At 35.1% G+C, this 25,259-nt stretch overlaps 4 protein-coding genes and 1 long non-coding RNA gene across 8 annotated transcripts in view; 3 read left to right on the top strand and 2 right to left on the bottom strand.

Moving 5' to 3' along the window:
• Positions 1-9,103, top strand: part of LOC149729527 (uncharacterized) — a 30,663-nt gene extending 21,560 nt beyond the window's left edge. The window contains exon 3 of the mRNA XM_089886765.1: positions 8,991-9,103. The gene's annotated coding sequence lies outside the window, so the exon portion shown is untranslated. The remainder of the gene's footprint in view (positions 1-8,990) is intronic.
• LOC149729528 (uncharacterized) lies at positions 47-9,042 on the bottom strand. The gene is made up of 4 exons (XM_089886746.1): positions 8,791-9,042; positions 1,100-1,244; positions 654-742; positions 47-441 (listed from the first exon to the last, which is right to left on the bottom strand). The coding sequence occupies exons 1-4, from the start codon at positions 9,040-9,042 to the stop codon at positions 196-198; spliced, it is 732 nt and encodes a 243-aa protein (XP_089742872.1). The 3' UTR covers positions 47-195.
• A 1,212-nt stretch (positions 9,104-10,315) lies between the features above and the next one.
• On the top strand, positions 10,316-12,559 carry LOC149729526 (uncharacterized). The gene is made up of 2 exons (XM_089886914.1): positions 10,316-10,525; positions 10,766-12,559. Exons 1-2 carry the CDS (start codon positions 10,316-10,318, stop codon positions 12,557-12,559), a joined length of 2,004 nt encoding a protein of 667 aa, XP_089743040.1.
• A 3,676-nt stretch (positions 12,560-16,235) lies between these two features.
• Positions 16,236-17,908, top strand: LOC149729525 (uncharacterized). Of its 4 annotated transcripts, none has more exons than XM_089886759.1 (5): positions 16,236-16,610; positions 16,707-16,890; positions 16,946-17,120; positions 17,218-17,324; positions 17,498-17,908. In XM_089886759.1, the coding sequence occupies exons 3-5, from the start codon at positions 17,061-17,063 to the stop codon at positions 17,706-17,708; spliced, it is 378 nt and encodes a 125-aa protein (XP_089742885.1). In that variant the 5' UTR covers positions 16,236-16,610; positions 16,707-16,890; positions 16,946-17,060; the 3' UTR covers positions 17,709-17,908. The 4 variants fall into 4 exon arrangements, 3 of the variants coding, with proteins under 3 accessions (XP_089742885.1, XP_089742884.1, XP_089742886.1); XM_089886758.1 differs by having other exon boundaries at positions 16,680-16,890; XR_016385847.1 differs by having other exon boundaries at positions 16,238-16,610; positions 16,680-16,890; positions 17,218-17,293.
• On the bottom strand, positions 17,836-20,684 carry LOC149729524 (uncharacterized). Its single transcript, XR_016385848.1, has 2 exons — positions 18,546-20,684; positions 17,836-18,476 (listed from the first exon to the last, which is right to left on the bottom strand). It is a non-coding gene; the product is annotated as an uncharacterized LOC149729524 (long non-coding RNA).
• Between the last annotated feature and the right edge of the window lie 4,575 nt (positions 20,685-25,259).

The following is a 25,259-nucleotide window of genomic DNA, read 5'->3' as shown; positions in this document are numbered from 1 at the left end:
CCTAACGGATGCGTACTAGCTTAATCAATGTAATGTTGTCTACACATAAAATTATTAGTATTTATTCACATCACAGTAATAACGTTAAATACAAAATTGGAGAATATACAGCTTGCCGTTCCTAACATAAATACAAATACACAACATAGAAAGACACGAAACATTTTTTCCATCTAACTATATCAGCTAATAATATCATTTATAATAGTACCACATTGCTGCAGAAACTGTGCCGAGCATGAGAGTAGTGCAGTAAAATAGTGTTGTTTCTCTTTGCATTTTTAACATGATTGAATCAGTATTCATGATGTCTGCAGTTAGGCTAGCTTTTTTATTTTTGTGTGGAAAAGGGGTCCCAGGGACAGGCTGGTCAAGGAATTTACACAATGGGTCCCAACCATCTTTAATATTAAACACCAATAGTTGATCTTTCGGTGCATTCTGTAAGTTAACATTGCAAATGACTGAAACAAGATTTTTTAAAACATTAGCTCTAAACATCAATTTAGTTTTCATGATGCATCATAACCCCTCTATATATTTGTATTATATATTTAGTCTGAAATACATTTTAAATATATACTAAATTACATTCATTTTTGGTACACTTATAAGGTATTTAAATTTTTTTTAACAGATAATAATAAACCAACCTGCATCACATTTGCATTATGACGTCGATAATACATTTTACTTAAGGTCTCGTTGACCTTTCCGAATTTAGTACCAAAGCTGAACTGACCTAAAACACATTTATGTTATCTTTATAAATAGAGAAAAGAAAGAATAAATATTTGATACAAAAACCTAATATTATGAGTAACTGGTTTAGTTTTTAATGTGATTTGGTAACTACAGACTACAGAAGCATTCTTATTCATAGTGTTATCATTCATTGTCAGAATTTGTCACTCATATAACCACAATGGTAGCAGCGGATTGTCTTAAACCCTTTACCTCTGGGTTAGAGGCAGGCACAGTAACCAACTGTACTACGGCGACGGACAATTTTGACATTATATATACAAATTTTATTGATGTTGTAACATTATACACACAAATACTAAAACATGAATAATTTGAACCGTTAATCAAGTACATAATCTTGAGCTGTATAGGTAGAATCTGTATGCTGTGTAGGAAAACATGATTCGAATTTTGTGTTTCCATGCTAGGTTTTCTGTCATTTGTTGCTTAAAACTTTCAAACCAAACATCCTCATTTTCGCGCATTGTGAGCACTACCTGAGATGTAACAGATAGGTTTTATGAAGTTTAGTATTGACCAATTTAGGAAACGGATTGTAAAACAATAAGTCTTGTTTTCCATTGCCCCTGCGTCTTTTCCATTGCCCCTGCGTCTGTGACATCATATTCCCCGCCATTACGGATCCCAAGGCATAGCATTTTAACATTGCTGGGTGATTTTTTTCATCTAATATTGCAAATTTTTAAGGACCAAGCACTTCTTAAAAATAGATTTCTACTAACGTTATATTTTATCACAATAATAAACCTCACATGAATAATCAACTTTTATTTAACACTCAACCGATTAAAGAGTAATAAAACATAAAATATCAAGTATACTAACCAAAAGCATAAAAGAACATGTTTAAAATATAAAAATACAAACAAACACCCATAAAATTAAGGGACAATTTACCAAAGAAAAATTGAAAATTTGTGTATGGATAGAGATGCTCAAATCTAAATGTAACCTAAAAGTACAATCAAAATTTGGCAAAAATACGGCTTCTTAAAAAAACGCGTATAAGAAACTGCTGAAGTAAAAAAATTCAGCTTTAGCAGTTTCTAGTTTCTAAAATAGTATGAAAAATTCAAATTTTATTTTTGATTTGGTATAAAGAATGTTTCTTCTTTAAGAATATATAAAAAATGTAAAAAAGAAAGAAGAAGCAATTTCCTGCCGATTTCAGCAATAAATTGTATGTCAACGTGTTTGAAAAAAAAGCATTTTTTTGCCAAAGTTTGTGTACATGTTTCGGCACATTTAAGTTATGCTCAGAGTTCGGTTCCCCGTTTTCGTTTTTTTCGCGCGAACTAAACGTGCGAATAGCTGTGATAGGGAAACCCCAGTGTACATGTTTTGGCATGGATTTGGTCTTCGCAAAACTGTTTTAGCCTTGAAAACAATAATAGGACCGGTATGTTGTACAAAATGTATAAAATAGACACCCTAGCTTTTATCTTTACAGTTTTTGTAGGTTTAGCTTTGATACTTGCTGATAAGTTCTCAAACTAGTATGCTGCACAGGTACTGTCTGAAAAATTTTGCTCAGACACCAAAAAGTACATGGTTTAGAATTGACATATCGAAGGTTTTTGCAATTTTCTTCCTTTATGATGCAGGTAACTTTACAAATCATACATCAAAAGTAAGGTTTTTACATACTGATCAAGTATGTAATACATTATATTTTAATATTTCTGTTCTTTTCTGAAATATTCAATAATCTAAGATTTGTTATGACAGCATAAAAAAAACAAAAAGATGAATATGAAGATAATTTCATACTGCACAATCTTCCTAAAGAAAGTTTTGGACCAGCTGCTATGCTTTGCTTGCAAAATCCAATTAGGTGAAAATTACAAAAAACAATTAACCTGGTCAAATAGTGAAAAAAATAAAGTGAAAATTACGAAAACAATTAACCTCTTCAAATGCAAAATCGGAAGAATTAACCTGGTCAAAAAATGAAAAATTAGGAAAGACAATCTCGACCTAAAGGGTTAACCCTTTAACTACCGCCTATTTTTTCAATTTTTTTAATTTTTGACCAGGTCTCATCTAATTAGATTTTGTAGCCAAACTATGGCAGTTAGAGCAAAACATGCTATAGAAAGTTTGAAGAGTATAAAATTCTCTTTAACTTCATATTTTTAATTAATTAAAAAATTCTCTTTAACTTCATATATTTTTTTTTTAAATTTAATTTTGATGACGTCATAATGCATTTTTCAATATAGAATATTTCAGGAATGAACAAAAATATCCAAAAATAATGCATTGCAAACTTAATAAGTATCAAATTATCTTTCTTTTGATGTATAAAATGTACTTCTAGCATGTTCATACAGGTAAACATCTCATAAAGAGCCATTGGTGTCGTACTTTCGAACCTCCTAATGATGGTGCTGTCGAGACCTTGTTTATTTAAACTAAACTTAGGCTTTATTTAACATAACGTAACTACGACCTTAATCAAATAGAATATTAGATATAGATTAAAATAACAACGGAAATGATATCACTAACTCAGTAAGCTAATTCAAACAGTAACACTGCAACTGAAAGACGGGAGTTAAAACAAATGGTGAAACGTGGCGAACAAAAGAAGGAACACACGAAAGTAATTATTAGCGGCGCGCGCCGCACACAGTGTTGCCGTTTGTGGAATGCTTCACATTCTTCCCCACAAAATTTTGTTTTAACAAATTACAATACAATACAATACGAATTACAGGATTAATACGCGGTTTAAAACCCGTAGCGCTGGGGTTCTTTTCTTTGCCGTGTCGATCGACGTAATGGCACCTCGTACGTCGTTTCGCTGCTGGGTTCGATGATTTCAGATCTTTCACTGTCACCGGTTTGTTCATTGGCGGTCCCTTCCTGAGTTTCGAATCGTTCACTCGTTACATGTTCATTTCTGTCCGGATCCGTTGGCTCAATGCTGGGGTACGGGGCGAGGTCAGAAGTTGAAACAGTCGTTTCCCGTCCATCCGGATGTCTTATGTTCGCGTATGTAGGGTTGGCGTCCAACAACTCGACCTGGTCACATAGCGGATCACCCTTCGTTCTTACGAATCTTCGCAAAAGCACAGGACCTTTTGTCAGCAACCATGTGGGTAGCGTTGTCCCTGTCATTGAACGTCTGGAAAAATTAAAAAAACGTTCGTGTGGAGTTTCATTGGTGGCTAGGCACACCAAAGACCGAATGGCATGAAGCGCCTGGGGTAAGACTTCCTCCCACTGTTCCTCGGCCATAAGTTTCCCGTGCAGAAGTAGTTTAACAGTTCTCCAAATGGTTTGATTGACGCGTTCGCATTGAGAATTACCTTGAGGGTGATATGGTGTAGATTTGCTGGTTGCAATCCCACGCTCCGTCAGAAAAACTTTCACTTCATGGCTGATGAACGACAATCCACGATCCGAATGTACGTAAGCTGGAAAGCCAAATAAACAAAATAAATTCGTGAGACACTGTATGACAACCGCGGAAGTCATTCTTTTACAAGGAAATACAAACGGGAAGCGGCTATACTCATCGACGATGATAAGTAAATAGCTATTGCGACCTTTGACAGGTCCTTTAAAATCCATGCTCAATCTCTCCCATGGTCTCATTGCTTTAATCAGATTCCGAGAAGCTGGTTTGTAGAACCTTGGCTTAACTTCTGCGCACGTTTTACATTGCCGACAAATAATCTTAGCTTCTTCACTAGAGAAGGGAAGATTACGAGTTTTAATAAAGTGGTACAATCTTGAAAAACCTGGATGCCCTAGATTATTGTGCAGCGTTTGGAGTTCCTTCAAATCACGATTAAGAGCATTCACTCGGGACAGCGCATCTGGGACGAAGTTATCACGTCCCGGTCTATGAACTATGTCATAGGCGAACTGACTCAGCTCTAATCGCCACATTAGAATTTTGGAGTTTTTTATTTTACCCCGGTTTCTTTGGTCGAACATAAACGAAATAGACCTCTGGTCCGTAACCAACGTAAAAGATTTACCTTTAAGAAAATGTGACCATTTCCGAACCGCTTCTACCACCGCCGTCGCCTCTTTCTCGATCGCGGGATAGTTCCGTTCACACGTGTTTAGAGTTCGAGACATGTACGCCACTGGGCGCCCGGATTGGGAAAGAACTGCAGCAATTGCGTAATCCGATGCGTCCGTTTCGACTTGTAGGGGCTCTTCACTTCTAATGGCTCCTAAGCTTGCAGCCGCCAGCTCTGTTTTTAAGGTTTCAAAACAAACAAGTGCATCTTTTGTTAGTGGAAACTTCTTTATACAAAGTAAAGGTCTTATTTTGTGTGAGAACCTCGAGATCCATTTCGCATAATAAGCAAACATACCTTGAATACGTTTCAACTCTCGGGGTGTATCTGGTGGCGGTAGATTTAGGAGAGGGCGTAGGCGTTCCGGATCAGGACGTGCATCACCGTAAGAGATCCGGTAGCCGAGAAAGTCAATACTGGTCATTCGAAGTTTGGACTTCTCTTCATTGATGGTTAGATTATGCCTTTTCGCAGCCACTAACAATTTCTTTAAATTTCTATCATGCTCCTCCAATGTCTCTCCTGTAACAGTTATGTCATCCAAATACGCATATACCTTATTTAAATGATTGTCTTGTATGAATCGATTTATTATTCGTTGAAACGCAGATACTCCATTTGTGACCCCAAAAGGTAGGCGTTTGTACTGATATAACTGACCTTCTGCTTCAAAGGCGGTGAAGGGTCGATCTGAGTCTTTCAACGGGATTTGGTGATACGCAGATCTCAGATCCAAGGAGGAGTAAACCTTATCTTGAGCCACCTTGTTAACTATGGACTCGATTGATGGCAAGGGATAGGCGTCTAGCTCTGTAAATACATTCACCGTTTGTGAATAATCAATTACCATCCTTGGTTTCTTTGATCCCTCGCGAGCCACCAGAACCTGTGCTCTCCATGGTGAATTGGATGGTTCAATAATTTCCTCTTCAAGCAACCGTTTCACCTCATGGCTGATGAATCCTAGATCCTCCTTACTATATCGACGTGATCGGGTTACCAGCGGTTTCCAGTTTGGCCGCATGTACCTAAAGAGGTCAGGAGGGTCTACTTTTGCAGCCAAAAGACCTAACACTGCTTTTTGGAGAGGAGGGATCGTCAGAGGACGTCGCGGGCCATTCATTTTAAAAATAACTTCAGAATGCCGACACATAAAATTGTGACCCAAGATAATATCCGCGCACAAACCGTCTAGTACCTGGAATGGAACGTTTGTGTAATCACGTCCCAACAAAGAGATTGAGGCCGATGCCCTTCCTTGAGTTGTAGCTGATAGTCCATTTGTGGCCATGCCGATAACCGCAGACGACTTTTCTACACGTAAATTAAGTCGGTGAGCTACTTTTTTGTTCAAGAAATTATCGGAGGCACCGGAATCGAGGAGAACTTTAATGGATTGACCTTTCACAATCGCATCTACCACGGCGGGACCAAGGCAATCTGGCGCCCCAGCTACTACTGAAGGAGTTTGCATTACAGCAAGATATGGCTGATCCTCATCTTGCTTATCCATAGCCATCATCCTAACTCGGTTCCCATATCGTGCACTTCGGCATGCTCTAGAGAAATGTCCGCGTCTTCCACATTTAAAACAGTCTTCATTTCTGGCGGGACAATTGGTCCGACTATGCGCAAAACCACCGCAAAAGATACATTTACCTCGGACCTGCTGTCGACATACAGTTTCTTCGTATTGGTGCTGTGGGGCAGGTCGTTTTGGTTCGTGTTGGTGCTGTGGGGCAGATGCAGCAAAAGACGGCGTGGGTGCGGCGTTTCGTCCCATAGATGTGGAATACTTCTGCGCACGGTCCAGACTATCCGCAAGTTCAAACGCTTTCATCAAGTCCAAGGAATCTACCTCCAGTAAACGCTGTCGGATGACAGAAGAAGAAAGTCCGTTAATAAAGGCATCTCGAGTCAGTTCCTCCCGATACTGATTGGCTTCTACTGCAGTGAATTCGCATTGTCTTGAGAGCGACTTTAATTCTTGTATGTATTCCGGAATACTTTCTTCAGGCGATTGTTGCCTACTGAGAAGCAAATAGCGCGAATATATATTGTTTTTCTTTTTGATGTAGACACTTCGGAGGGTTCGGATAATCTCTTCATAGGATTCTGCTTCTTCAACATACGGATAGACATCGGGCGACAAACAACTTATGACTATCCGCTTCTTGTTAATCGCCGAGGAAGAACTTTGACTTTCACTTAGCGATGATATGAAATCTTCAACCGTCCGTAACCAAAACTTAAAAACTTTAGCTGCATCTACTGACGAGGGTTCCACCGACAACTCCTTTGGTCGTAGTTACGTTATGTTAAATAAATTGTCGAGACCTTGTTTATTTAAACTAAACTTAGGCTTTATTTAACATAACGTAACTACGACCTTAATCAAATAGAATATTAGATATAGATTAAAATAACAACGGAAATGATATCACTAACTCAGTAAGCTAATTCAAACAGTAACACTGCAACTGAAAGACGGGAGTTAAAACAAATGGTGAAACGTGGCGAACAAAAGAAGGAACACACGAAAGTAATTATTAGCGGCGCGCGCCGCACACAGTGTTGCCGTTTGTGGAATGCTTCACAGGTGCTATGGACAAACTTATTGTTTTCAGTGAATAAAGTAAATTGTGGTCGGTTGTATTCATCAATGAGGCTCTAGAAAACACAAATTCAATGACAAAACAAAGTAAATAACATGTTAAAAAAGCTTTGAAACATCAAACATAGTTTGAAATGTCCTCAGGATGATTCGCTTGATTTTCATTGAAAGGAAGTAAAGTTTCCTCACTTGAATATCCTATAGGTCCTATTCCTGCTGAATACAACATCAAATCTCGTTCAAAACGAAATATATATATATTTTTTACCCATCAACCTTAGTACAAATATCATAAAAAGTGGTCAGGCAAAATAGTCATAAATTTTTGAAATTTTTAATTTTCAAACAGATTTGCTTATTTTGTACATATAAACCAAAAAAACCACACTAATTTGTACATATAAACCAAAAAACCACACTAATTAGAAGAAAAAATAATAAATATTTTACAAAAACAACTGCGAAACATGATTGTATCTCAATGTACAGTCCAAAGCGTTTTAACTAAATAATGAAATGTGATACAGTTACATTCTTCTATTTAAACTCTGATTAATTTTTCGTTCAAGAATTCTTCTACGCTGTCAGTATTCCACTTTGTGATGCTGAGTGTGTCTTGGACTTAATACCAGCTAATTCAACAACTAAAATCAAAGAAAATGCAAGCCTTTATGTCCCAGTGTCCATTTGAGCTACTTTGTACAAAAATTCTGTTCTAGTACCCCAACAATGTGTTTTCAAAGCTAAAAATGCTTTGCAAAGCCTAAACAACGCTTAAATACAAGAGGAATCCCCTACTGCAACTCCGAATTGGCGCGAAGAGGAGATTACAGCAAAATTGGGGACATAACTAAAGGAAAATGGCTAAATTTGGCTAAAAATGTTTAAAAACTTTGACAAAACAATACTCAAAATTTTTAAATACGTTGATATATTTTTTATTGCTGAAATCAAAAGGAAATTGCTTCCTCTTTCAAATGAAACCAAATTTGGGATCGTTAATGGAGAAATGAACGCAGAATCGCCGTTTAAGTGGCGTGTATCCCTTAGATTTTCTTAGAAGAACCAAATAAATACACGCCGACCATGCATTTGTATGTGCGATTCACGCTTTGTGGGATCCGTAGTGGACACAAGCGCCGTTTCCTGACGTGACGCTAGGTTTTATGTGTTCAGTGACGAGTTTTGCGGATGAACTAAACATAGTTATACTGAAAAATGAGAATATACTGTTTTTTATTGTATGAACTGAACCACTGTATGTGTAACTAGTGGTAATATAATTCTATCTTTTAAACATCTTTACAAATCTTAAGAAACTTGCTAATATTTACAATGCAATTTCGGTATTTCATACAAATGTCTTACCTTAGCATCAGGAAATGCTTTTAAAATTTCATCCCAAAATATACATCCTGGTAGATCAGTTACTGCATCAATGTTCTCGTACATTTTACGAAACAATTTAGTCGACCCTCCAATCGTACATATCTGCTTCCATTCTTTTTCCAAAAACTCAAAATTCTCCATATAATCGTATACATTATAACCAAGCTCTTTCAATGCAGCTTGCATTGTCTTGGTGCCTGTCTTAGAGAACCCAGCTACTATGATCTTCATGTTGGACAACACCAAGGCAAGGAGTCCAAGGACCAAGGTGAGAATAGAATACAGAGTACCTAGAATACAGATATTATAGCGGCCATTTTCGATACCATCTATTAGTGCCACCAACCTAAAATTTAGACACTGTGCTAACTAGACCCCAGCGGAACCGATTCTAAAATAAATATTTAAAAATTCAAAAAAATATTAAATATTAATATATTCATCATAAATAAATATTTATAGAATTTTCTCCGGATCCAGCTTTGGATATGTTATAGCGCTAGAGTACTATGGTCATACCTAAAATATAAAACATTATGTTTTTTAAAAAAATGCGGGGATGGGTGTTAAATATAAAAAAAGTATGGTCATAACTTAATTCATATGAATAATAAATTTTCGATTTTTTTCGCGAAATACAACTAACGCATACGTCTATGTTGGTCACTGTAATGTTATTTCCTCTTAAAAAATATTAATATTCGTCATAAAAACAAACTTATAGAATTTTCTCCCGATCCAGCTTTGCATATGTAGTACTCACTTACCCCCTAATCATCAACCTCTAACCACCAACATTTAACACTTAAATATCTAAAAAAAAGTTATGCCCAAGGCGCCCTCTATAACTTTAGGTTATGCCTGTTATAGACCGCGCCATGGTTATGCCTGATCTTACATGTTTTAGTCACAGAAATAAAAAAGAATAGAAGGCGCATCTCCAATGTCGGCAAAGGAGAGAGCACGATACACTGTCTCTCTTTCGCGGGTCGTTCCCGTTTACTATTGTAGTCAATGGAGTCGATGACGTTTTGTGTAGTTTTTCTTCGTTTTTTGACTTAATTTAAAGTTATTGTGTAAAAAAACTATTTCCTAATACATATATATTTCTAAAAAAACGTTTGTTTGAAATTTTTAATTAATTTTTTTAAATAATTAAATTTCCTAAACAAGTGGTAAACTGTAAGCGTTAACGTACCAAATAACTAAACTAGCCTAACAAACTTGAATAGTTGGTGTAGTTTTTAAAAGAAACAGCTAAAACCGTCCAAAAATACTATGCGCCTATCTTTTACAATGGAGACGAAGGGAAATGGGGACGGAGTTGGCGGTCACGTGAATAGAAAAAAGAATATATCACGGTTTTGGAAAGTTGCGCGTTCTACTCTTTTTTATTTCTGTGGTTTTAGTATCTATCTATTCTTTGAAAAAAAAATTTATCTATTCTTTGCCAGATATTAAAATATTCTTGGTCGACGCAATTCGGCGCACTGAAGTTATCGGCATGTTAACAAACACACAGACAGAAGGCATAATATCGCTGATCCCAAAAGACGGTAAAGATCCGCAGTTTGCTACCAATTATCGACCGATCACGCTTCTAAACGTCGATTATAAAATACTTTCCAAAATTATCAACTTAAGAATAAAATCTACTTTACCCGAGTTAATACACCCCCGGACCAAAATGGTTTTATTAAGGGTCGATTCATCGGTGATAATATTAGATTGCTATTTGATGTAATTGACTGTTGTGACTTAGAAGACGTACCAGGCACAGTTATCAGCCTAGACTTTTATAAGGCCTTTGACACACTGAACTTTAATTTTGTCCACGAAATGATAAAAAACTGGGGGGTTGGGAAATACATACAAAAATGGATTAGTATATTTTACAGAAAGCCCCGATGTGTAATAACAAATAACGGTCATGTGTCTCGCCTCTTCGAAATAGGCAGAGGTTGCAGGCAGGGAGATCCGATATCTCCATCAATTCGTTCTCGCCATCGAGACGTTAGCCGCGGAAATTCGCCTAGCTGACTTTAAGGGCGTCAAAATTAATGATACGGAAATTAAGATATCGCTTCTGGCTGATGACACCGTGATATTTACCAACGATGAGGAGAATAGTTTTAATACGATTTTTAAGATTTTGAACGAGTTTGGCTTAAGAGCTGGATGCGTGATTAATTTCCAAAAATCACAAGCCTTCTACGTTGGTAGTAAACGAAAATGTTTAAGTAAACCTATGATGGATTTGGGCCTCCTGTGGCCGCAAGACCACATAAAATATTTGGGCATTGAGTTCCCAATACACAACCAAAACACTAAAATCATAATTGACCTAAATTTGACAAAGCCGCTGAAGAAAATAGCAACTTTGCTAAACATCTGGTCCTGCAGGCCTCTTACCATTCTTGGAAAGGTTACGGTCGTGAAATCTCTGATAATCCCGATACTCACTTACAAAGCAAGCGTTCTCCCAACGCCAATTCCAAAATACATAGTGAAATCACTAAACACAAAGATTTTTCAGTTCATTTGGGGCTCAAAATGGGAACGCATAAAGAGAAAAACACTCTGTCGCGAAATAAAACATGGAGGAACGAACATGATAAACATCGATGCTTACATATTAGCCTTACAATCTAAATGGTTAAAATTTCTGTTAAACCCAGAATATCGATCGCCATGGAAAGAAATTGAATCCCGTTACTTTAACACGGGGGTGTTAATCGTAACATTACAATCATCACTGTGTGAAACATCTGTTGACTTCCAGCGTATACTGCCTATCCGAGCGCTCCGAACCACTTTACTAATGCTCAAACGGATATATGACTGTGGTGCACTGGGGGAGAAAATTAATAGCTCGAGAACATTGTGGTTAAACGCGAAAATTAAATACCGATCTCGTTCCTTTCTCATCCAAGAGTTTGCAAATGTCGGCATAGTAAATTATAATCAACTAATAAATGAAGGTGGAAACTATATGAGCTATACTGAAATTGTTACAAAATACAACGTTAAAGATAATAAGAGCGACTACGAACGCTATAACGAACTCATTAAATCTACACCTGAAAGCTGGGACACAGGCAATATTGTGATAGAGAATAACAGCGCCAGTAGGGTGCAACAATTGTTAAATGGCATAGGAGAATTAAATTCGACAAGCTCGATGCACCGAAGCATTGTTGCGGCGTTGGAGGAACCAATTCTCGGAACGCAGCAAAAATGGTGCGCAATGATTGGGAACATAGACGACTGGGAGAAAGTTTACAAGAACAATTATTTTTGCACGTTGGAAACAAAATTAAGATCTTTTCAAATAAAATTACAAAACCACGCTATTGTAACAAATGAAACACTTTTCAAATGGGGATTTAAAGACACTGACCGATGCGTTTCATGCAAAACAGAAATAGAAACTTTATTAAACGCGTTTTATTATTGCCCGAAAGTTAAGCAATTCTGGTATAAGGTTGACAACTGGATTTGTGCAAGTATCTGGAGGCCCTTTAGTTTTCACTTAAGGCACCTTTTATTTGGTACTACTGACATTCTTGTGAATTGTTTATTATTGTGTGCACGTTTCTGTATATACCGATCTAGAATCCAAGCGAAACCACCTGATTTTAATATATTTAAATATGACGCAGAAAATGCTCAAATAACGGAATTTTATATTGCTAAAGCATGTGGGCGAACGTCCACACACTTCTTTAAGTGGGGTGCAACCACCTGAACTGTGTACTTGTACATTGCTTCCGCATAGTTGCCATTGTTTGTATTATTTTATTCCAATAAAAAAAAAATAAAAAAAATATCTATCTATTCTCTTTTTCGCATTCATTAAACTCACAGAAACAAGAGATCACAGATCTAATGAATAAGCACGTTTTAAACTAATTAGCGTAATATAGTAGAGTCGGGGAAGATGGGACACCTTTAACACATAATATCCAAATAGCCTGATCGTGTTTTAAACAATTAACAACGGTCTGTGGAAGTCGTGAAGATACGGTTTTATAATTCATTAAATGTTCTTTGTTTACTACCAAATGAAAAGAGAAAACGAAATGACAAGGTGTCCTATCTTCCCCCACCCTACTATATTAATTATTCCTTTTACTACAACGGTCGACTGGGCTTGATCAAAAACAAATCTGAAGTAACCAACAAAATGGGTTCCAGTCGCCATTGGTGACTGTGGAGCAGTAGGCAGAATGTATTTATACATGTATTATAACTAATGAAACTTATGACGTATGACAATTGAGTGATTGGTAAAGAATATGTGTAAATACGCTTTGCACAACTCCTGTACCATGTGTTTATTGTAAACTTACACTAGTTAACGTTGTCGTCGCTTAAAAACGTTTGTTTTCATGAATTTTGACAAACCGTAATCACGCAGTAATTAGGTAATGTTAGAAGTTAATATTAATCATATAATGTTGAATTAATTACGATTAATGATAATAGGGTATGGGAGTATAGTGCATTTAATGTGTCCCCACTTAAATGGTAATAGTTTGATACAGTCGTGAATCGTTGTGAGGATTTCTTATCTCATTAACACGTGCCGTCGTTCCCTCCCAAACAGTATTCTGCTATGTAAAGTGCATGAGGAAAGTAATCGTTAATTAATCGCTCATCATGCGGTTTTAAATCTGAAAATTCAGTCTAAAAATCATAAATATATATTATGATTTGATTTCAATCAAGAGAATAAAGAAAAATGCTAGAATTAAGAATTGAGATAAGTGCGGAAAAAAGTCACAAAAAAAAACAACAACAACAAGAACAACTGTTCGACGAAAAAGGATCTATATGACCACTAACGTGCTCAATAAATCCCCTCAAATGAAAAATGTAGCATTTTTAAAGCAAAGTGTTTTAATAAAGAGTTGAAAGCTTCTACACCACTTGTTTGCTGAGCTAGTGACATATTTTCACTGACTTCATAAAGTGCTTTATATGCATTACCTCTTCTAGTCACTGTAGGTATATCAGACTCAAACAGCATCTCAGTAGTAGATTCAAACTTCTTCCAATATTGGTCGGGTTTAAAATGTTTACCACATATACCAATGTTCTTGAAAGATTGCTCAAAATCCGCCCCTGTACAGTTGCACAGACTTCACCAACTGCTTTGATATTGGGCTTTTCGGAAATTTAAGTATTTTCACATTATCATTGTAGCTATTCAAACACCCTTCAGCGCAACGGTTCGGCATCTTCAAAATAAGGCGCTTCTCACATGTAAACAAAGTCTTTTCTTGGTCCTCGTATCTAAACACAGTCTTTCCCACTCGCGTTTGACCCTCGATGACGTCACACTTCGCTATAGTGAAAATCTCTTACGATTTTTCGACACAGCTACTTGTTTTGCAATTATTTAGTTAATTAGGCTAATAAATTAACTAAATAAATTGTATTTGTGTTTCATATACTTATACTTTTAATTTTAGGCAAAGTTATTTGACCGTGTCATATCCACCTTAAGTATAAACTGTACTAAAATTGCCACGTAATGAACAAAGAGGTTGTAAGAAAAAAAAGCAATGGCGTAACTAAACGAAAGAACTGTAACATAAATCAATTTGATATATATACTTTTGGGTGAAATCAAAGTTAGGGTGAAATAACGGCACGCCAATAACAAAATTTATTTAAAAACTCTAATTAAAAACGTTCAAACAAACGATTAGTTGGAAATATATATGACCCGCGAAAGAGAGAGAGTGCATCACCTCTCTTCTTTGCCAACATTGTAAATTCGCGTTCTATTCTTTTTTTTATTTCTGTGGCAGTTGCGCGTTCTACTCTTTTTTATTTCTGTGGGTAAAAGAAAGAGCTGACACACTCTCTTTTAACGGTCACGTGACCGCAAGTCGATCGTTTACTACTGTATTGTAGTCAATGGGATTTAGTGTATTTTTGAACACGTTAGTGGTCATATAGATCCTTTTTCGTCGAACAGTTGTTCTTGGCTTTGTTGTTGTTGTTGATGTTGTTGCTGATAGGGCGATTATTTTCCGCACTTATCCTAATTCTTAATTCCAGCATTTTTCTTTAATCTCTTGATTGAAATCAAATCGTAATATATATTTATAATTTTTAGACTGAATTTTTAGATTTAAAACCGCACGATGAGCGATTAATTAACGATTACTTTCCTCATGCACTTTACATAGCGGAAACACTGTCTGCAGTTTGGCGGGGAACGACGGCACGTATTATATAAGATAAGAAATCCACACAACGATTCACGACTGAATCAAACTATTAGCATTTAAGTGGGGACGCATTAAATGCACTACTCTTATACCGTATTATCATTAATCGTAATTGAAACATTACTTTTAATTCAACATCATATGATTAATATTAACTTCTAACATTACCTAATTACTGCGTGATTACGGTTTGTTAAAATTTATGAAAACAAACGTTTTTAAGCGACGACAACGTTAACTAGTGTCAGTTTACAATAAACACATGGTACAGGAGTTGTACAAAGCGTATTTACACATATTCTTTACCAATCACTCAATCCTCATACGTCATAAGTTTCATTAGTTATAATACATGTATAAATACATTCTGCCTACTGCTCCACAGTCACCGATGGCGACTAGAACCCGTTTTGTTGGTTACTTCAGATTTGTTTTTGATCGAGCCCAGTCGACCGTTGCAGTAAAAGGATTGACTAATATAGCAGGGTGGGGGTAGATGGGACACCTTTTCATTTTAATTTCTCTTTTCATTTGGTAGTAAACAAAGAACATTTAATGAATTATAAAACCGTATCTTCACGACTTCCACAGACCGTTGTTAATTGTTTAAAACAAGATCAGGCTATTTGGATAATATGTGTTACAGGTGTCCTATCTTCCCCGACTCTACTATCTTATGCTAATTAGTTTAAAACGTGTTCATTCATTAGATCTGTGATCTCTTGTATTCAGTTTTCTTCGTTTTTTTTACTCAATTTTAACTATAGTTCAATCGTTCACACCCGCGACTCGCAAACTATAACATTTTATCGGCTTTACTATGATTTAACGGGCATTTAAAGGGCCTAAACACACCCCACGTCACTTTTATTTTTTATGGTAAATTCATAAAGCGACCGTTTTATTGATTCCAAAAATACTTTGCTTATTAAAATTGGTCCACTATAGGCGGAGATATTCGTCCTCAAACAGTGATCTCTAGCGCTATCTTTTTTTACTACGAGCTCCGTGATTGTGACGTAGGAACGTACCAGTCACGTGACTGATTCATTCGTAAAAGCGAAATCTGCGTTTTTTTTGTGCTTCTTTGCGTTTTTTTTGTTCTCTCGTTTTTCGCTGAAAACACTGCCTCTCGCCTTTCTGAATGAGAGCGGCCACGCTTCAACAATTTTGTGACGTGTTTCTCACGTGGGTAGTACCATAGTATACTGAAGTGATAGTACGCTAACGAGACCACGTGACCACTTTTCACGCATGAGTGCACAGTTGCACTTCGCCCGACAGTTCAGCCAGACAGTGCAGTATAACAGTGCAAGGCAGAGTCCGTATATAAGCATTTTTATATGTTTATATACGGAAAAGGATCGCGAAAATTGTTGTATAATGTACAGTGACACATTTTTAATAGTTTAGCGAATTTGACTGATCGTTTGCGTAAAGAAATTACATTTGTAGCCAGATTGGAAATAATCATCATAGAGTAGCATATATACAATGGCCTCTGCTTAAACGAAAGTTTTCTGGACGACCTATTTGCTGATTCACTAACCACAGGTAGCACCAGATATAAGAACTTTACAAGTAAAAATATCAGAACTTATGCATTGAGTTCTGATCTGGCAGATATTCAACCCACTGTAATTATTGAAGATTTCGGAAACAATTCTAATGCAATTCACTGCGTTGTAGCAGATGGATTAAACATCAATAGAGTATTTTTTAAACTTGTAAGTTCAACTTGGAGCATGGATTACGATTCTGTTCTGGTTGCCCCAAATCCCTTTTCAGAAGAACGGCCTATATTTCTTTGTTCGATCCACCACACTTGCTTAAGGTAAACTACTTTTTTTCTTATTTCTAATTTTTAATATTCAAATATTTTTTTGCAGACTGTCAGAAATTCACTCTGTTCATCAGGTTTTACTGGTACTCGGTTGATGAATTATAAAGGCATGGATATTTTATGGCAACATTGACCAGCTATACGAACAAGAACAATCAACCATGTTGTTATTTCGAACCCGTTTAACAAAGGCACATATTCATCTAAATCCTTTCTCCAAGGTAGATATTTAATAACGTGCAATTTCCATTTGTGTGACTAATGGTGTTTTAAACTTGCACCTTCTATATTGTACTTGGAGTTTTTATATCTTTTAAGATGAATCTTAAGCTGGCGAAAGATATCTTCAGTTTACAGGTGGCAAAAAACTTGGATTCTGTCCAGGGAGCTAAAGGTACAGCAATGTTTGTGGCTCATGTTACTGAGTAAGTTACAGTAAATTTACAAATTTCCTGTAACTTACTCAGTTTACAAATTTTACAGTAATTTTCCCAAATTCTTAAAATAAACATCAATTATGAATGTGAAACAAAACGATATATCAAAGTACCCTTTTTCTGTCAAATATTTTTATATTAATTAGAATGTTTTTATTTAGCGTGAAATGGGCAGACGAATGCAAGACCCAGATATACATCAGTTTGGATATTCTGTTGCACACTATACCCAAAGAAAAGTTATCAAAAAAATTAAAGGTGGGAACACCACATTCGGAACCAAAAATATGTGGACCACTGTATGTGATGTTCCGATGCCCAGAAGAAAAAAGTTGTAACTTTTTTTCTTTTACCGTTTTTTTTATTCTATAATCCTAATCTCAAGGAAGGGCCTCTGTCCTGCTCTATCAAAAAAAACCTTGAGAAATGATGTATTGGGTAGGATAGCAGGGCAGATCGACACAGTCGAGGCAAAAGGCTATTTAAATTTATGGATAACTTTTCGCTTCTTAAACTGTATACACATGATAAGCATAAGCTGAATAATAAATAAAACATTTATACTGCACTAACTGATCGCACCCAGAGCAAAACTCTTTTTTAAAGGTCGGTATTATAATAAAATTTTCGAAATACAGTTCAAACAAGAATAATAAAAGGGCAGGAAAAGAACAAAGAAAAAATAAAGCAATGTGTTAAAATAAAATATAAGCGTTCATATATTTACAAATGTGTGCCGGGAAAACGACAGTCGTTATAACTTATAACACAGGTGTTCTGTTTCATACACCTCGTGACCATTCTCGATAATTGTGTTATTTATAATTTTATATGCTCCTGTTTAGTTAAAAATACTACATTAACTGCTGTCCTCTTCATCCCTATCACCATGTATATCCAGCAAATGATCGATAAATATTTTCATAAATGTAGTTTCCCATATTTTATGAAACACTGCATTAAAATCAATTTCCCTTGGATTTTTGTGTGTTTTCTTCACAGCAAGAACGTAGATTTGCTGGAGCACATACAGGTAGTCTGCATATGGGCATTTCAGCAGTCCAGGCACTTTCTCCATCATGTCAATAATTGCATTAGAATTGTTTCCGAAATCTTCAATAATTACAGTGGGTTGAATATCTGCCAGATCAGAACTCAATGCATAAGTTCTGATATTTTTACTTGTAAAGTTCTTATATCTGGTGCTACCTGTGGTTAGTGAATCAGCAAATAGGTCGTCCAGAAAACTTTCGTTTAAGCAGAGGCCATTGTATATATGCTACTCTATGATGATTATTTCCAATCTGGCTACAAATGTAATTTCTTTACGCAAACGATCAGTCAAATTCGCTAAACTATTAAAAATGTGTCACTGTACATTATACAACAATTTTCGCGATCCTTTTCCGTATATAAACATATAAAAATGCTTATATACGGACTCTGCCTTGCACTGTTATACTGCACTGTCTGGCTGAACTGTCGGGCGAAGTGCAACTGTGCACTCATGCGTGAAAAGTGGTCACGTGGTCTCGTTAGCGTACTATCACTTCAGTATACTATGGTAGTACACTTCTCAATTTTTTTCGCCACGCAACTTTCAAATCAGTTTTTTGAATTTCACGGTGTTTGAGCTGGAATATCTTTGGTTTTACAGAACCGATTAAAACAAGTAAGGTGTCGTTGGAATTAGAAAAACACACTCTATCGATTAAAGCGAAGTACATTTGGGGTGTGTTTAGGCCCTTTAAAATTAAAATCTTACTATTTCGTATTTTTTTACCTGTTTAAAAATACTAGTTCTATTAAATATGCATTTTAATATTTTAAAAATAGTAATCGGCTATGACGCGAGTTTTACAAAGACGTGATAATACTGTCGAATAACTCTGTTTTTCTGATTACCATCAAACAGATTTTCGTGAAAAGAAAATTAAAAAAGTCGCGTCTGACAAAGTGTTCCATCTTCCCCCACCCTACTATACTTGTTTGGTAAACCAGGTTATATTTATTATATGTGTTTGATTTTTGCAGCGATGTTGGGTATAAACACGAAACATTAGACCATGACTTTAATCATTTTATCTTAATAAAGTTATTTGCGGTCAAGGTTCGCACTACAAAACAGATACTATATATAGCCATTGAGCTTTGTCATATGGCATTATGCATTCACAATGGTTCGATATACAAAACTAGTAAACACAGACTATTTGCAATATTATATCGTATCCTTGTGACTTTAAAAAACTTGTTTTTTGTTTCAAACACGGTTAGAAAATACGAGTTATCATGTTCTAACGGTATTCATCTTACCCCGACCTTCTATAATATACGACCAATTCTAGAAAATCTCAGTTAATGTAGTCTGTCGATTCTGTCATTGCGGTAGAATCTTTTGTTTACCAATATAACCTACCAGACAAACAACGACCTTATGGAGCGGTCGTTAAGTTTTGGAAGATTTATTTCATGAATGTTTTCACCGCCAATTTTATGAATCAAAGCACACATGGGTGGTCTGTACATTGCTTTATTAGTGTTGGGAATTTGAAAAGATATCCAATTGCAAAGATTTGTGGTATATAGACTAACGTTGCATATATTTATCAACGACGGAGTTTGAAGTATAAGGTTTAGGTAGTTGCAGTTAAATGTGAGGTACTTGGGTTATTTCTACGGCTATAGATTGTGTTTGTTTTGTTGCCGCTTATCGCAAAGGAATGTATATGCGAGTAATCGAATATGTATAGCAATCCAAATCCATCTGTGTGTGCGTATAACTAAAATCTATAACGTGTCTATATAGCCTATATATCTTAGTAACTAATCGATCTAATATGTGCACTTTTTGTGTAATACATTACAAAAACAAGTTTTTACAAACAATTCATAGTAGGTTGGCCTAAAATGCTCCATATGTTTATTCTCTTTTAGTTATAGTAAACACAGAATGTTTACAGAATTATATAATCACATTCTCACGACTGGAATTGTTGTTATAGTTATTAAAACAACAATTAGAAACTATTGAATAATATATGATGCTGGCATCCATATTACGTTTACAGAAATTAAGGTCATAAATCCCAAAACGAAATAAAAGCGCAAACTTTAATCCTCCGTTAGTTTTTATATTGAAAGCATTTTGCACATGGTTCCTATTTAGCGATTCGTTTAAATGTCAATTTATTTTAGTGGACAGCGGGGACTGTAAAAGAGAAAGAATTTAAAATGAAAACTAATACTAAGTCCGCAAGTATAGCATTTCTCACGTATCAGGAGTAGGTCCCCACTATTTAAAGTAATGGATAAATATTCCCATTACGTTAACACTCTGATCTTTGGTTTAATGAAATATTTACGAGCGCGTGTTTTATCCTTAACATTTGTTTGACTTTGTGGCGACCTTTAGATGAAGAAAAAAAAAAGAAAATTGAACCATTAAGTTGTTTTTGTAGGTAAAGTTTCTTTTCTAAAATATATTCGTTACGTTTGCCGAGTTTTTTTTATCTTACGAAGTTTTATTTAATACGAGTTTCGACCTATTAGCAGAGTTACAACCCAACCAAATACATATAAGATATATAAATGCAACATGAGCATATATGTGTCGAGTTAGTGCGAAAATACGCTTTTGTTAAATTCAAAGTTAGTAGAGATCTTGGTTATATAAGAGATGGAGAAAAAGGGGAGAAGATTAAGCACATATATTGCTGAATATTTCTAAATTAAAAACATACACAACGGTTTTTGGGTGATACCACGAATTGCTAGAATCATTCCTTTATTAATTGACAACAATTCAAAAAATATATATTAAAACACACGAGGAGTTATTTAGCGATTCGCACAACAGGTGTAGTTTTACAAATTCAAAAATACACAGGGTAAGACAGGACAGTTTAACATCATTGATTAATAAGTGAATTTGTTTATAGGAATACATGTAAATAACAATTTAAACATTTTTTTTATTACCTATGACTACAGTTTTTAACATTTTACATTTATTATTTTATTGTATGAAAACTGGTATTATTTGGACAATGATACCTATTGTTCGAACATCAATTGATATTGTATCTCACAAATGCGTATAAACTCCTAACAACCAAAAATTGATATTAACTATTGTTGAAGTTCACACTTTTGCTCCAAAATTGGGTACATTGCTAAAGTTAGTATAGACCAGTGGTTCCCAAAACTTTATCAACTCACGTACCATTTTTTGGTTCATGTGGCGTTCTCGTACCACCTACATTGTAACGAAAAGAAAGATGAAAAACTTATCCCATTTTAATCCAACCTATACAAGTGGTTCAGTAATTTAAATTTAAAAGCAAAATTTCTAAGAACGTTTACTAATACTTTTCTCGTATTTATTATATAAGTAATCAAAGAGATGATGGCTTAAGTAATATGTTGCAATAACCTAGTTACTTTTCCCTAAACAATAAATCTATACTTCTACATATGAGGAAATGCACATGGTTTTTTAATACCTGTCAAAATTGTCGTTGATTGATGGCTGGCCACTACGGCGAAAAAAAAATCAATTCCATAATGCCTGCTATAATCGCAGGCCGCAATTGGCATTATTCGAGCTGACCAATTGTGTTTGTATGTTTATTTGGTGAAGTATACAGGTTAACAAAAATGCAGCAAGTAAAACTAATGGCTTATGTTGATTGCCGGTCTTTTAAATCATTTCTTTTGATATCGACAGATTTAAATATGTATTTAATTATACTAGGTTGGGGGAAGATGGTACACTTTGTCAGACCAGACTTTTTTTAATTTTCTTTTTACGGACCCTTATTCAATGATAATCAGGAAAATAAGGGTACAGAATTATTCGACAGTATTATTACGACTTTATAAAATGCCCGTCAAAGCTTATTACTGTTTTAAAATATTAAAAAAATGTAAAATGGAAACAGTATACTTTGAATAGGTAAAAAACTGCGAAATAGTAAGATGCAATTTTTAGTGCTCGCTAAATCATAGTAAAGTCGAGGATTTTTTTAGTTTGCGTGTGCGAACCATTAAACTAGCTTCATAGCTTCATATATCAACCTTGAATATTTCGTACAGTTTGATTTTGTTTCATAAAACCAGTTTTAGTTTTGTAAAAAAAACACTGAGATATAAGCATGAAGAAAATGGGCAGGGGTCAATATGACTTTAATTTGAGATAAAAACAACAACAAAAATATCGGTTTAACGGTATATATATGAAGTTTACATGGCAAAGAAACTAGCACAGCCTGTTAAATTCGGTAGGTTTACTACAAGTTGCAGAATACTGCTAATGTAAATATATTTCAATTTAGAGTCCAATCTTCCCCCACATTGTAGTTTTGTATGTTTTCATTGCCAACTTTGAAAGGCTTGCTTTAAATTTAGTAATTTTTACCTCAGGGGTTATTCAACTATAAGATACTGATATAATAAAAAGATAAGATTTTGAAAATATATTCGAAATTTGGTCATTTGCACTTGGTGATAATTTATTAGAAGTGGCTTGTGCCAAAAACAGAGTAGTAATACCCAATTTGTAGCAAAAATAAATACTTTATCAATGGTTATAATCATTTTTCTGTTATTACAAGTTTATATACATATGTAGGATACAATATTTATCCATTGAAGTTCGAACATTACCCATTGTCGTTCAAACAATACCAATTGTTATGCAATAATGTAATGTATAGGTAACCAGAGTCCTAGAAACACCGAGTAGTCCAACTGCCGTCTATGTGTGTTCAAAATAGAGCAAAAGCGGTGACTTTCGCAATGAGTTTAAACGAACTTGTTGAGTTTTATTTGCGATTTCCTTTTGTGGAAAGGCGTAAAACAGCTTTTATTTACCTTACCAAACATTGTTTTGAAAAAATATATAAATTTACCCTCATTAAATGACTAAAATGTCACAAATCAACCGCTTCTAATTCCATTTTTTTGACTTTTTTGATACAGAAAAGAAATAACACATGTTTTTTACACTTTTCAACCTTTAAATTTGTTTTTAGGCCCAAGTTTAGACTGAACTTTCAAAGCGTACAGTATTATTTCGTGTTATTTACGTATATTCCTATTTATAAATACACTTAATAATCAAAATCAACAAAGATTTTAAATTGTCCCATCTTATCCTATGTGTTTTCAAATTTGTAAAATTTCACTTGTTGTGCGGATCGCTAAATAACTCCTCGTGTGTTTTATTATATTTTATTAAATTGTTCCCAATTTATAAAGGAATGATAGTACTAATTCGTGGTATTACCCCAAAATCGTCATCTATTTTAACTTTGGAAGTATTTGGCAATATGTGCTTAAGAGACCCATCATCCCCCACCCTACTATACTAAACGTTTATTGGCATATTTAGAAAGTCCTTAACATTGACATAACGAATAAAGATAAGTTTAGAAAAAAGACATTTGCCGGGCAGAGTTTAGTATTGTGATTTGATGCATATACTAGTAATACTTTTTGATTAATATAAGTTATTTGCAGTATTAAATTAAGATACACTACCGTTTATTTAAAAGTAACTTATTTTCCTTATCGGATAGGGACAGGGTTGTTACACAACATATATGTGGTTTTACAACTTACTCTGATATATTCAATTAGTTTGTTGCGTAAAAGCCACAAAAGAAGCGTGCAAATAAACGAGCTTATATTTGCATAATACTGTTACACACATTTAGCAAGTAAAATTAGTTTGCCTGCATGTAGAAATCATTATAGCTTCAAGTATAGAAGCAAAAACGTTCGTTTTATCGCGTTGCTTCAAATTTATATGTGAGAGAGCAGCAGGTGTACACACCAGAAATAACACATGTACGTTATACGCTAATAGGGATCAGAGCTGGAATATATTCAATAGTTTGTTTTAGGCGGTGGAGGTATTGCATTTACTATGGTTATAGTATACTGACTCTGTTGACGCATTTTTTTTCATTAAAATAACGTTTATGCTATAACTATAGGATGAGTTAAAGAGCGTAAACACCCCCCACATCACCTTCATTTTTTGTGGTAAATTCAGAAAGTGACCGTTTTATTGATTCCAAAAATACTTTGCCTAATAAAATTGGTCCAGTATGGGCGGAGATATTCGTCCTCAAACAGTAATCTCTAGCGCTATTTTTTTTTACTACGAGCTTCGTGATTGTGCGTAGGAACTTACTAGTCACGTGACTGATTCATTCGTCAAAGCGGAACCCGCGTTTTTTTGTTCTCTCATTTTTAGTTAAAAACTTTGCCTTTCGCCTTTCTGAATAAGCGCGGCCACGCTTAAACAATTTTGTGACGTATTTTATCACAAGGGTAGTACACTTTTCGATTTTTTCGCCACGATGCTTTCAAATCAGTTTTATGAATTTCACGGTGTTTGAGCTGGAATTTCTTTGGTTTTACAGAACCGAATAAAACAAGTATGGTGTCGTTGGAATTAGAAAACACACTCTATCTAATAAAGCGATGTTTATTTGGGTGTGTTTGGGCTCTTTAAATTTGATTGTGCGATGATAGCTGTTTAATCTTGCTGTTAACGCATTAATCAAATGAATGTACGTAAAGTAAAGCACGCATCACATAAAACACTTAGTAATCACTCATGCCCAAGTTTGGCACGCGTTGTTCACGATTTTCCATTCGTGTTTTTTAACGCTCTTTTAAAGTCGCGAGGAATAAAACATGAGCCATCTCACCCCAAACCAATACTATATTTCCAAAAAAGTTTTAAAAGATATTGTGTTAAATAAAATCTCTGCTGCGGTGAACGAGCTTTTAAATCACAAATAAAATAAGCGAATGTTACCCTATTACCACAAATCCACAATACTGAATAACTATAATCAAAAAAGCGTGCTATTATTTACAACTGTCCTGTTTACGTTATCGTTGTAC

The sequence above is a fragment of the Ciona robusta genome, chromosome 10, assembly GCF_009617815.1.
Source record: "Ciona robusta chromosome 10, ASM961781v2".
Classification (NCBI taxonomy): domain Eukaryota; kingdom Metazoa; phylum Chordata; class Ascidiacea; order Phlebobranchia; family Cionidae; genus Ciona; species Ciona robusta.
This window is presented reverse-complemented; position numbering and strand designations above follow the sequence as displayed.

What these genes read in the sequence shown, in the direction of transcription:
- LOC149729525 (XM_089886759.1), top strand. Translation starts at nt 17,061, where the DNA reads ATGTTGTTATTTCGAACCCGTTTAACAAAGGCACATATTCATCTAAAT. An exon ending in ATCTAAATCCTTTCTCCAAG is followed by an intron (nt 17,121 to 17,217) that starts GTAGATATTTAA and finishes ATATCTTTTAAG; the next exon opens with ATGAATCTTAAGCTGGCGAA. An exon ending in TTTGTGGCTCATGTTACTGA is followed by an intron (nt 17,325 to 17,497) that starts GTAAGTTACAGT and finishes GTTTTTATTTAG; the next exon opens with CGTGAAATGGGCAGACGAAT.
- LOC149729528 (XM_089886746.1), bottom strand. Translation starts at nt 9,042, where the DNA reads ATGAAGATCATAGTAGCTGGGTTCTCTAAGACAGGCACCAAGACAATG. An exon ending in AAGCATTTCCTGATGCTAAG is followed by an intron (nt 1,245 to 8,790) that starts GTAAGACATTTG and finishes GTTACATCTCAG; the next exon opens with GTAGTGCTCACAATGCGCGA. An exon ending in ATAATGCAAATGTGATGCAG is followed by an intron (nt 442 to 653) that starts GTTGGTTTATTA and finishes GTTAACTTACAG; the next exon opens with AATGCACCGAAAGATCAACT.
- LOC149729526 (XM_089886914.1), top strand. Translation starts at nt 10,316, where the DNA reads ATGTTAACAAACACACAGACAGAAGGCATAATATCGCTGATCCCAAAA. An exon ending in TATTAAGGGTCGATTCATCG is followed by an intron (nt 10,526 to 10,765) that starts GTGATAATATTA and finishes TCTTCGAAATAG; the next exon opens with GCAGAGGTTGCAGGCAGGGA.